Consider the following 14,045-nt stretch of genomic DNA (forward strand, 5'->3'; position numbering starts at 1 on the left):
GGTTTTTATTTATTAAAATTAATTTGTTTTTCAGATTTAGTGTTTTTCATTATCCGGTCAAATTCACGGATGCGTGTCAGATGATGGTCGGTGCAATGGAGGTTCATCCGTAGTGAAGAAGTTTCTGGAGAGTACACACGCGCACATTCACACACACACATCAATACAACACACACATGCACAACATCCATTCATTTGGTGTCGTCGTTGTTGTTATGTTTCTCTTCAACTTTCTATTTTCTTTACCGGACTTTAATTTAATTCATAGGTAAGCTAGGGATTGAGATGAGTTGAACAATCGTAGGTAGGCTAGGGCTTAACATTAGCTATAAAGTTTCAAGTAAAATGAAAACGTTAAAATATGTAAAATACAATGCCTGGAACGTGTAAAATTCATAAAACTTAGAAATACAAATTTGTAGGTAGGTGAGATGAGTTAATCATTATAAGTAAGCTAGGGCCCTGTGAGTAATTTAATTGTAGGTAGGTGACTGACTACTATTCTTACGACTTTTTACTATTTTTTTGTTATGTGTTTGTTTTTGCTTCACACCCCCACACCAACAAAGCATACTGAATTTTTTTTCGTTGTCGCCTTAAATTTTATTTTTTTGAACAATTTTTTTAATGTCTATTTATATATCAAATGTTGACTGTTTACGAGTTTTTTTTTAATTTGGTTATATAATTTTTAGTATTTTTTGATTTACTTTGTATATATGCATGAATAAATAATTTCTGCTTGGTATGTTGATTTAGCCATCACGACATGTTGTGAACTGTTCTTACTACTGCATACATACATAAATACATCTATACTAATAAACATATAAACAATAATATAACCTAATAACTATTTTTTTCCTCATCAATAAGGTAAACATACTTGCAAACACCCATACATACGTACATCAATACAAACAAACAAGTCAACATACAAACATACTGCATACACACAAACATACATGCACTGACACATACAAAGTTATGTTATATACATAAATGCATACATACAAACAGCTAAATTGAATACAATATCATTCATACACAGAAAAAAAAAATTGCCCATTTCTTCTTCGGAGAAATCTATTCATACTTTACATTTGCTTTCAAATTAAGTATCACAACATTCGAATTAACTTTCTTCTAGTTTTAATGAGAATAGGATCTCTGAGGACTTTTGCCTAAATACAAATCTTCGCGTAACATTAGAAACTCAACTCATCACACACACACTAACCCGTTATAATAGCTGATCTTTATAATGAAATATATTATAAATAATTTAACCTAATAACTATTTGAGGACTTTTGCCTAAGTACGAATCTTCGCGTAACATTAGAAACTCAACTCATCACACACACTCTAATCCGTTATAACAGCTGATCTTTATAATAAAATATATTGTCGTAACGTTGATTCTCGTAACTACCAACACCGATGTTAAAACTTCTAAGATCTCTATATTTCCAGCACCAGTGTTGTAGCTTCCAACAATCGTCAAGTGTTCGTTTATCCGTAGGTTCTAAATTTCCGATAAACGAACACAANTACTTCAAAGGCAAACTCTGTTAAACGTTTATTTGAATACCAACAGGTACTAGAGACACTAAACTAATCCAAGTGGTTACATCAATCACATTTACGACTTCACTTTCTCTGCCTGTAACCTGCCTATCAAGACATATTTAGAGTCCGATTTTAGCGTAGATACAATTTTACAATATTTCCAATATTTTTCTGAAATGATGAAATTTGCAGATTGAAGATTTATGAACATTTTGCCAAAAGTGTCGTTAAATAGTTCAACATCCAATATAAACTTCTGTTGATAATTATATTTATTCTTTCTAATATAAATGTCATCCTTACTTACTGCATCATTATCTTCATCATCATTATCTTCATCATCATTATCACATTTTCATCATCATCTTCATCATCACCATCATCATCTTCATTATCACCATCATCCACTTTTAATAATCATCATCCAGGTCATCTTCATCGATTCGTAGAAGCCTTTAAATTGTTTCCAGTCCAAGCCGTCAGCGAATCGGCTGTGCTTACCGCCGGTGTAGTAGAAGCCGTTGAAGTTGCTGTAGTGGCAGTTGTAGTACCACCAAGCCCCTTGTTTTTGATTATTTACTTATGAACGGGTGGATGAATGTATGGATTGATGGATGAACGAACGAACGAACGAACGAACGAACGAACGAACGAACGAAGTAACGAACGAACGAACGAACGAACGAATGTCAAAGTAAATACATTAAAGTAAAATAAAGCATAAATCCGGACCTTTGAATGTCACGGCACAGTTGTACGACACGGCATCATTATCCCTGTCCCAAGTCGAGAATGCCTGATTGTTATGAATGGAGCAAGCTGACGGGAAATATGAAGAAGAAGAAGAAGATTACGATGATGGAGACGAAAATGATGATGGTGATTGGTGAAGAAGAAGAAGATGATGATAATGATGACGACGATGTTGATAATGTTTAATAATATTGAAAAGATATAAAAAATTTTCATATTTGTCAAATTGTTTTAAACGTTTAAATTCTCTGTATGCTTATTTCTTGATTTATTTCTGAATAAATTTATAAATTAAAAAATTAGATTGAAAATTTTCAAAAATTCGCAATTTCCTTTTGTCACTAGGACTAAAACTGGATTTCCAATAAATAACTAACGATTGGTGTAGTTCCCGCCACACGATGAAAACCCAATCATATACTTCAAACTACTTTCAGCCACTTTGAAGTCGTACAAGTAGGCAAAGGCCCTCGTCAGGTCAAAGGCCACAGCGATAACCTTCAACGTGAAGTTACCCTTGCCGGAAGTGTACTGACTTATGAAACGGTTTCCTGAAAAATCAGATCCGGATTATTTTATTAAAATCCTTACGATGTAAATCTCTTTTAGTGAATAAACACACGCTGTAAGACTGTTAGAGAAATTTAGTTATTTAAATTTAAAAAAATTATTTTCTGATAGTACGCCATGCTTAGCAAGAAGAGTTTCTGAATTCAACTGATGGCCGATGTAGACCGATAGACGATAGTCAAAATTTATAAACAGAATACATTGAACGGTTGTTAAAATATTGGCAAATTGATTTTTTAAACGTTAATCAACGAACCAAGCCAGAACTCTCCCTTCAGATCACCGAACCCACCCTCGTACTCCAGCCATGTCCTGTAAAAATCTACGGAGCCGTCGAAACGTCGTTGGAAGACCTTTTAGTGATGTAATCATTGGCATGGACTTATACATTCTTACAATGAATTTATAATTGATTCTCTGCAAATGATGAAAATTGAATGAACAAGTTGTACGCAAGAATTATTTTAAAAGTCCTCTCATCAGAAAGAAATCTTCAATTATCACCAGAAACCAAAGACAAAAATATCAACATGGAAAATAATGTGAAATGGAAGCGAGATAGCGTAACGGATAAGGCGCCTAGTTCTTCTGTTGCAGTGACTGAATTCGAATGCACAAAGATCCCGCCTGTCACATACCGTGTGTGCGATCCTTGGACTTACGTGTGTTTGTGTTTGCTGCTTCTGTTGTTGAAACCTCTGAAAATTAGAACTAACAATAATAATAATGTCATTATAACAATAGCTATATATATATATATATATATATATATATATATATAATTAAACTGAGTTAATGCCGACCAGATATCTTTGTCCAGTATCTTCGAAGTAGCAATACACCGGATATACGTAGGGGCTCTGTTGGATCCAATATACCCCGTTGTTGCTGCTGTTTACTGGACCTACCACATCACTGCAGTCCGTCGGAACTTAAAGTTCGAATACAAGTTTTGGTTGTTTGAAAGATAGATTTTGAATCTATAAATTGAAAAGTGAATTTTTTTTTTGACTTATTCAGAAAAATTTGCATGCTGTTGAGAATTTTATGAATGAGTTGATGGTTTTACAAACCTTTCTTGGTGCACGTTTGAACTCCCGCGTCAATTTTCTGAGAAGGATAAAATTCGTGTGAAAGTAAAATTAATTTTTCATTATAAAATCTAACCAAACTCAAAACACTGAACAACAATCTAATCTAACAAACACCAACCTGATATAACAACCTGATACAACGAACAACAACCCGATAGAACGAACGACAACCTGATACAACGAATAACAACCTGATACAACGAACAACAACCCGATAGAACGAACGACAACCTGATACAACGAACAACAACCCGATAGAACGAACAACAACCCGATAGAACGAACAACAAACCGATAGAACGAACAACAAACTGATAGAACGAACGACTACCTGATAGAACCAACAGTTGTTACTACCAGTCACGTTGTACTCCCCTCTGACTCCAAACAAATGACATTCTCTGGAGGAGGCCAGCGTATAATAATTGAAGCCGTAACACGATCCGACGCCCGACTTCACAAACGCATTGGGGATATTCGGGAATAGGGACGTGTTGAAGGACAGGTAATGCATGACCACGTTAAATAGGTTGGGTGCAATTTTTCGGTAAGTAACATTCGGATAGAGAACAGGTGGTCTTGTGGATGTTCCATTCTTGAGTGAGTTGTTGATTCCGTCACGTCGACTACATTCGATTGCGCACATTTTTACCGATTCAACATTCTTCAGAATCAAATCCGGATCATCTGAGCAGCAGGAATCGACGGAGCTCTCGTCATTTAATGGGCATTTCAAAAAGAGATCACCCAGGACGGGAACACTTCTTGGTAGAAGTAATATTGCTAGCTGGACCAACGTCATCATCTGCCAAACATGAGAGCATCTACTAATTTTAATGACTAAATCACTTGTCATTTTCATTTTTTTGAGGAGTTGAACTTGCAAAATTTTCAAAAATCTTAGTTCAACTGCCTTGTTCTGTTTTTGTTACAACCTCTATGATACAAACGCCAGCAATCTGTATCATAATATAAAATTCAAACAACAACAGTTATTTCAGATATTTTGTTTGTCACAAAACATGGATGTAGATCAATAAAGACAGGTACCGTATAGCTACGTAATGTCTTAATGTTTGAAAAATACAACAAAGACGTTCAACATTACACGATAGTTATGCTCGTCAATCAAATCATATTCACCAGAAGAGACAAAGGACAAATTATGATGAAAATTTTCTGAAGACTCTGGAACGAATGTCTCACGAAGCAAACTCGTCACGAAACTTGCATTGTTCTTTTAACGTTGCATTTACAATTGGAAAATTTTTTTTGCTTAGTTCCTCACTAATTAACTTCTCTTTGAACATTTATTTTTCCACATTCATAACCATACACACATATACACGCCGCATACACACATAAACACATCCATAGAGACAAACTTATAATCATACTTGCATGCATACATAAATACATCTAGACAAACAAACATATAAAAAATAATAATATAACCTAATAACTATTTTTTCCTCTTCAACATGGTAAACTCTTCAACATGTATGTATGGGAGTATACATACATACATCAATACAAACAAACAAGGAAACATACAAATATACTGCATACACACAAACATACATGCACTGACACATACAAAGTTATGTTATATACATAAATGCATACATATAAACAGCTAAATTGAATACAATATCATTCATACACAGAAATAGATTTTACCCAATCCTTCTTCGGAAAAATCTATTCATACTTCACATTTGCTTTCAAATTAAGTATCACAGCATTCGAATTAACTTTATTCTAGTTTTAATGAGAATAGGATCTCTGAGGACTTTAGCCTAAATACAAATCTTCGCGTAACATTAGAAACTCAACTCATCACACACACACTAACCCGTTATAATAGCTGATCTTTATAATGAAATATATTATAAATAATTTATTCAATCAGCATGTATAATAAATTAACATAATTAATGTTTAAATATTAGTGTTATGGTAAGGCACAGATATAAACAAACAAATAAATAAATAAATGTGTTTTATGAACATATATCATCATTAGAATATTTATATCGGTGCTAATTAAATTGTTTTTCAAAAGTGTATATATATATATATATATATATATATATATATATATATATATATATATATATATACACATATATACATACATATATATATAGGTTCATAATAATTTTAATTAGGATGAAATAATATAGGAAAAAGTCTAAAAATAATAATTAAATAAGTGTGTGTGTGTGTGTGTGTGTGTGTGTGTGTGTGTGTGTGTGTGTGTGTGTGTGTGTGAATGATATTTGAGTCTTGGTTGGAGTTCGAAGAAGATTGATTTGATGGTGATTATTGACAAAAAGATATTACATACAATGCCATACTGATGATAATAAAAACATATAGGCTAATATTAACACAATCATCCACACACACAGGCACACACACACACACGCACACACACACGCAGGGATTTATTAAAAATAACCATAATAATATCGAGAACTAGAACTGACTTTACTTTCAACACCACACGACGCATTATGTGTGTACAGTACATGGAAGTCACAACATTATATGCAGGCGTGTCACATGGTAGTCTGGGTTTCAGACAGACAATAATCTAATAGTAAATATGTAAATTGAATAAATTTTATTAAAAAATTTAAGAAAACATTATAATGACAAAATTTTATAAAAAAAATCTAAGAAAACATTATAATAAAAAGAGTAAGATCAAAGTTGTGTAATGCAATCTCATGTAATAAACAATAACTGTGTCTATATACATCTGATATATATGTATGAATATATGTGTGTTTAGCGTGTATGTGTATGTAAGAATGTATGTATGTTGAAAAAATATTTGTAAAATGTCTCTCTCTCTCTCTATCTATCTATCTATCTATCTATCTATCTATCTATCTATCTATCTATCTATCTATCTATCTATCTATCTATCTATCTATCTATCTATCTATCTATCTATCTATCTATCTATCTATCTATCTATCTATCTACCTACCTACCTATCTATCTACCTACCTACCTACCTACCTATCTATCTATCTATCGATCCATCCACTAATTTTACATATCTAACTACTTTTATCTATCTACTTTTATCACTAAGCTTCTTCTCAACATAGTCATCACTTTTTAATCATCATCCCTAACATCGCTTTATTAATTTGCTTTATGACTGATCGACTGACTGACTGCATAGTATTGTAAATCTCCGTCTGATATAAAGAAAACACACAAACACACACACACACACATACATGCAAACACACACGCACACATATACACACATACATGCAAACACACACGCACACACACACACACGCGCGCGGACGCATTACTTTACAAAATACTTTCCTAAATAAATAACTACATTCAAATATGGCATAAATGTACAAATGATTAGATGACTAATTACATACATATACACAAATTACACACATACAAATATCATACAAAAAATACACACACACAAAACAACATACCAATTACACAAATGTCAAATACAGATACACACACACACCACACACACAACACACACACACAAAAAAACGCATACACACACACATACAAGCAACATACAAACACATACCACACACAAACACACAATCGAAACATCTCGTTAACTAATGTGTGTATATATGTCTGAGTTTGTGTGCGTATATGTGTGCGTGCGTGCGTGTGAAGTACGTGGTAGTATTTTTAATGCAGGCATGGTTAACTAATGTTTGTTCGATGAGCATCATCAAATAATCATGATATAAATAATAATAATAAATAATAATAATAAATTATAATAATAATAAATAATAATAATAAATAATAATAATAAATTATAATAATAATAAATAAATGATGATAACAATAATAATAATGATAAAAGTCAAATGTCAAAGGTCAATCTCTGATGAAAAGTTCAAACGACCCACTCACAGACATGAATAGGCTCGTGGCCGCGCGGAAGAGAGAAACATTGCACATGACAGGCGGGAATCTTCTCTGCGTTCGAACCTGGTAACTGCAACTTCAATAACCCGGCACTTTAGACCGTCAGGCCACCGAATCACCCGAATACAACAACAAAAACTATAATAATAATAAAAGAAATAATAACTATAATAATAATAAAAGAAATAATAACTATAATAATAATAAAAGAAATAATAACTATAATAATAATATAAATTAACACTTAATTATGACTACTAAGTTAAAAAAGAAACAAGAGACAAACAAATGTATTGATGAAGTTAATGGAAATGAAAATAAAATTTAATAATAAGAATCTTTGATTGGCGCGCAATTCAATTATTATGTCCGTTGCGTAATAAAAGTGTTCATACAGAACAGAAATATCAATATATACATATGTACAGTACAGATATATATGTACACACACACACACACACACACACACACACACACACACACACACACACACACATACACACACAAACACAAATATATATATTAATACATATATAAATGAAATCACAGCAATAATTGCATTTCTGACAGTCTGCATTTTTCTCTCTCTCTCTCTCTCTCTTTCCATATATATATATATATATATATATATATATATATATATATATATATATATATATATATATATATATATATAAAGTGTCATTATCACAATTATATAATTTCATCATCAACATCATGGTTGTAATCATCAATTTAATCAGTAGCAGTAGTAGCATAGATTCGTAAGTTAGCGGAGTATGATTTCAACAATGTGAATACTATCACCATCGTCGTCATCATCATCAGGTTTAACAACACCATCATCGTCAGGTTTATCAACATCATCATCGTCGTCATCATCATCAGCGACGTCGTCATCATCATCTTCTTCTTCATCATCACCATCATCATCATCTTCTCCTTCACTATCATCATCATCCTCATCTTCTTCTTTTCCTTCCTCATCATCTTCTCCTTCATCATTACCATCATCATCATCTTCTACTTCACCACCATCTTCTTCTCCTTTATCATCATCATCCTCACCATCAGACCCTGATCTGTTTATCTTGACTAGCGGCATTAAAAGTGAAATTTATGCTTCCTTGCATGTCACCCGCACTTGATCGAGACAGCTGATTGGCCAGAGGGCTGTCAGTGGGAGGAGTCAGGCGGTTCCTCGTAGCCAATCGCAGACATTTCGGACAGGAAACTTGAGGCGTTTTGCAGGAGGCGTGGTAGAGGGCTTTGCAGCTAGGACACTGAAACAGTAATTATTTCAATTATAAAAATAATTAATATTAATTATAATAATAGTTAATATTAATTATAATAATAAATAATTTGTGACTTTTAATTTAAAACACATATATATATAAACATACACACACATACACGTACACACATAAACACACACACATAAACAGACACACACACACCACAGGCGTACACACAAACACACACCCACATAAACACACAAACACAAACACAGGCGTATACATAAACACACACACACATAAACACACAAACACAGGCGCACACAAACACACATGCAACTACCAACCCTAACTGTATTGTCAACTTCAAAGGGGTAGATGATCTTATCGGCCCGACAGATCTCGCAGTAGAAGCCCTTCTGACTGCACAGGGGGCACGACCTTACGTGGTCCACCGCAAAGGTTATGCTCTTGTTCAGGGTTTTTAGCAGGGAACCAGAAGGAACTGAGACCAGGTCCTTGATTGATTTGTTGGTTGGTTGGTTGGTTGATTAGTTGATTGATTAATTGGATGATTGAATGATTGATTAATAAATTGAATGATTAATTGGATGATTGATTGGATTCATTCATCCATTCATTCAACCAACCTCAATTGAATACTGGTGAACATGTTGGTAGAGGTGTTCATGGCCGTTCAGAAGTCTGTGAAGTTCTTTCAAAAGTTCAGATCTGCATGTCTGAAGGTAAGTCTTCAAAGAACGAAGTTTGGTGCGGGCTATCTGTACGTGTGTGTGTGTGTGTGTGCGTGTGTGTGTGTGTGTGGTGTGTGTGTGTATAAATGTCAGTTTGAGATCAACCAACCAATCCATCCATCAATCAAGAGTAAATCAGTCACTCAACTAACTTTGCAATCGTCTAATGCAGGCACGTGATCATAGAGGCTGGGGTTGAGGTTCTGAATATTAATGAGGGGCGTGTCCTTCTTGCTCATTAGGTATTCATAATTTTTATTGGACACTATAAATAGAAAACATCGTAATGCATAAATTACAATAATTAAATGACAATAACAATAATTAACAATATACAGAGGTCTGGTATCAACTAAGCGGGGATTCGGGGATTCACTTGCATTCGAACACGGTCACTGCAGTGTAAGACCAACCGTTCCAACCACCGCGCTCCCATCCCACCGCTTAATACCAGCAAACGAAAGAAGATTCTTCAACAGGATAAGAGCAAGGAATCATAAGCGCTCGAACCAGCTTACTACGACATGATAAACAGACAACTTAACGATCCAAACCGTTGAGCCACCAACCAACTAACTTTAAACCGCAATTGAACATTTTTAATTGATCAAAACATTTGTGAATGAATAAAAGTGTGAGGGAGTGAGTGAATGACAAGCCGAATGAAATAATGAATGGATGAATAATTGAATAAATGAAAAAACGAATGAGTGAATGAATGAGTGAATGAATGAGTGAATGAATGAGTGAATGAATGAGTGAATGAATGAGTGAATGAATGAGTGAATGAATGAGTGAATGAATGAGTGAATGAATGAGTGAATGAATGAGTGAATGAATGAATGAATAAATGAATGAGTGAATGAATGAGTGAATGAATGAGTGAATGAATGAGTGAATGAATGAGTGAATGAATGAGTGAATGAATGAGTGAATGAATGATTAACAGACAGACAGAAGACCAGCCTTTATAATGCCTGAAATCCCAATTGTAAACAATCTTTCTGGGAATGTAGGCCTCACTCTGCTGGAGACACTCGGTGCAGTAGTAGCAGCCGTCGAATGAGCAGGAGCGCTCCTTACCGAAGACTGCAAGTAGGTTGCGGTGGTGGTGGTGCGTGTGGCGACATTCAACAACAACCACATTCAATAACAACAACTACATTCAGCAACAACATCAAGAGCAACATTCAACAACAACATCAACAGCAACATTCAACAGCAGCATCAACAACGACGACAACAACAACAGCAACATTCAACAACAACATCAACAGCAACATTCAACAACAACATTCAACAACAACATTCAACAACAACAGCGTCAACATAACAGCATCATCAAAAACAACATAATAACACTACCACCACCACAACATTGTCAACAACAACAACAATGACAACACCAACAACAATAACAACACTAACAGACACCAATAGGTGCGTAACACATCTTGCATTGATACTTCTGTGAGGCAAGACCTCTCTCGTTCCTTATCAGCGTGTATTCCTCCTGGTGATGATGATTATGATGATGGTAATAATGCTGATGATAATTACGACGACGACGATGATGATGATGATGACGACGATGATGATGATGATGACGACGATAATGATGATGATGATGACTATAATGATGATGATGACGATAATGATGACGATGATGATGATGCTGATTACGACGATGACGTTCTTTATTTCCATCATTCTCTAAAAAATGATTAGAACATTGTGACGTCACCGGTGACGTCACCAATGTCCATCGAAATAGCGACTAAACTACCTCTTCTGAAACTCCCGGATTGGCACTATCTGACTCGCTAGCTTCTTTCTGCTGTGAGAATTACATAGTATAGAGAAATGAATCACCCTTCGTGGAGTTTACCCCACAGCATTTACCCAAAAAAAAGTCATCCTTCAACGCTTATAACATGCAAAAGTTTATATGACACTTTCTAATCCATGGTCATTATTAATTTCTCTGAAAATTCGTGTTGATAGATGAATGTGAGGCAATAAATTATAGAGAAATTCAAAATACAGACATACATACAAACATACAAACACACACAAACACACAATTCACAATTGGTTTACTTATCAAACCAGTAAAGATACACACACACATACTTGCATATCTTCATAAATACACAAACAAGTAAACACACACACACATACTTGCATGCCTTCATAAACACACAAACAAGTAAACACACACACACATACACAAACACACATACTTGCATATCTTCATAAATACACAAACAAGTAAACACACACACACATACACACATACACACACACATACACAAACACCCATACTTGCGTACCTACATAAACACACAAACAAGTAAACACACACACACACACACACACAAACACACACAAACACACCTACCTTCAATTGGGCTGTTCTTGCGACAAGTTTCCCAATTATGTCATCAACAGTTTCGGGGGGCAGGATGTGATTGACGTCCGTCTGGCCGTTGTAGTTTTTCAGCAACTGGTCAAAGGATTCTAAATCGATAGTTGTGTTGTGGCGATGATGTTAAAGTAGCAACAGTGTGGCATTATTTCTCATACACCCACACACACACACACACGCACACGCACACACACGCACGCACACACACGCACGCACGCCGCGCGCACCAGCAAGAGCCAACTCATCACACCTACTGATTATGGATGATAGATTGGGATCTCTTTGCATTCGAACTCGGTCACTAAGTAAGGCAGCGCTGAACCAGGCGCCTCTAACTATTATACCACAAAAAACACCACCAACAGCAACAACAACAATAGTACCAACAACAGCAGCAACACCAACAACAACAACAGCAGCAGCACCAACAACAACAACAGCAACAGCGGCACCAACAACAACAACATCACCTTCCGGTTGCTCTTCTTTGTGCTCAGCTTCCTCCAACAAATTCACTCCTTTGTTGCTGGCGACCATCAACTCTTGTTGCAGCTGCTGCTGGTCAAAGTTCAAGGGCAGATTGTCGAGGTTGTTCTTTATAATGTATTTGAACCTCATGTCATCTGTAAGAGGAAAGGTTATTATTATTATTATGATTATTTATAATTTATTATTATTATTTATTGTGGAATAATTATTAAATGTGGTTATAAATAATTATGTAAAATTATGGATGTTGATGAGGATAATTATGTAAAATTATGAATATTAATGAGGATAATTATGTAAAATTATGAATATTGATGAAGATAATTTGGCAAAATTATGAATGTTGATGAGACACAGACACCCCAGCAGCCACATACCACAACAAACAACCACAGCCACTAACCACTTCTCGAATCAGGCACAATCTTACTGCTGATGAAGCCACCGGCGCCACCACCACCACCGCTACCACTACTGTTGTCCACGTGATCCAGATTCCTACCAGACAACAAACTCAGCATGGTAGAGACGGGCTGGATAGGTGACTGTCCAAGCATCTTCACATTTCCGCTTGACTTCCTATTACCCACCAACAAACCACCAGTCCGCTTATTCACCCCATTTGGAACAACCCCTTTACCCCCACCACCACCAATAACACACTCGTCGTTTTTATTACCGTTAATCGCATCTTTATAAATATCGGTAACATTTTCACCGACATTACCGATGACGTCATCTTTAACGGTTTTAGCGGTGCCGGTTCTCGCTGCCCTAGGCACGCTGCTACCACAAGCGACGCCACCGGCGGCCTCTTCTTGGTTGGGGTCCACCTCCGAGATGGAATCCTTCAGGAGGTTTTTGTAGTCGGGGATTATTTTTCTCCTTGTGCTACCTCCAGCGAAGCCTCCAGAACCGTTGTCGTTGGAATAGGAGGAGGAGGAAGAGGATGACGAAGTGTCGGCGCCGGCCAATCCGTAAACTGTTTGGTAGAAGTCCTGTCTGGCGTCCCGGAAGTCCGGACTGGATGTCTGGCTCTGAGATGGATGGCGACGAAGATAATGATGAGAATGACAGGATGTAGAGAAATTCAAATGACCGTGAGCATTACGATGAAGATGAGTGACGTTTGAAAATAAGAGAAGAATAACAATTTTACGAAAAGAGAGTGGTGCAGATGGTAGAAATTGGAATAAACAT

At 35.5% G+C, this 14,045-nt stretch overlaps 2 protein-coding genes across 2 annotated transcripts; both read right to left on the reverse strand.

Annotated features, from left to right (window-relative positions):
• Positions 1–2,273: 2,273 nt before the first annotated feature.
• Positions 2,274–3,246, reverse strand: HELRODRAFT_90633 (hypothetical protein; the record flags this gene model as incomplete). The annotated part of the gene is made up of 3 exons (XM_009032665.1): positions 2,274–2,389; positions 2,701–2,874; positions 3,150–3,246. Coding segments are annotated over 3 exons (387 nt in total), but the record flags the coding sequence as incomplete, so codon positions are not given.
• A 5,900-nt stretch (positions 3,247–9,146) lies between these two features.
• On the reverse strand, positions 9,147–9,952 carry HELRODRAFT_126878 (hypothetical protein; the record flags this gene model as incomplete). Its single annotated transcript, XM_009032699.1, has 3 exons — positions 9,147–9,218; positions 9,521–9,691; positions 9,824–9,952. Coding segments are annotated over 3 exons (372 nt in total), but the record flags the coding sequence as incomplete, so codon positions are not given.
• Between the last annotated feature and the right edge of the window lie 4,093 nt (positions 9,953–14,045).

The sequence above is a fragment of the Helobdella robusta genome (assembly GCF_000326865.2).
Source record: "Helobdella robusta unplaced genomic scaffold HELROscaffold_86, whole genome shotgun sequence".
NCBI classification, from domain to species: Eukaryota; Metazoa; Annelida; class Clitellata; order Rhynchobdellida; family Glossiphoniidae; genus Helobdella; species Helobdella robusta.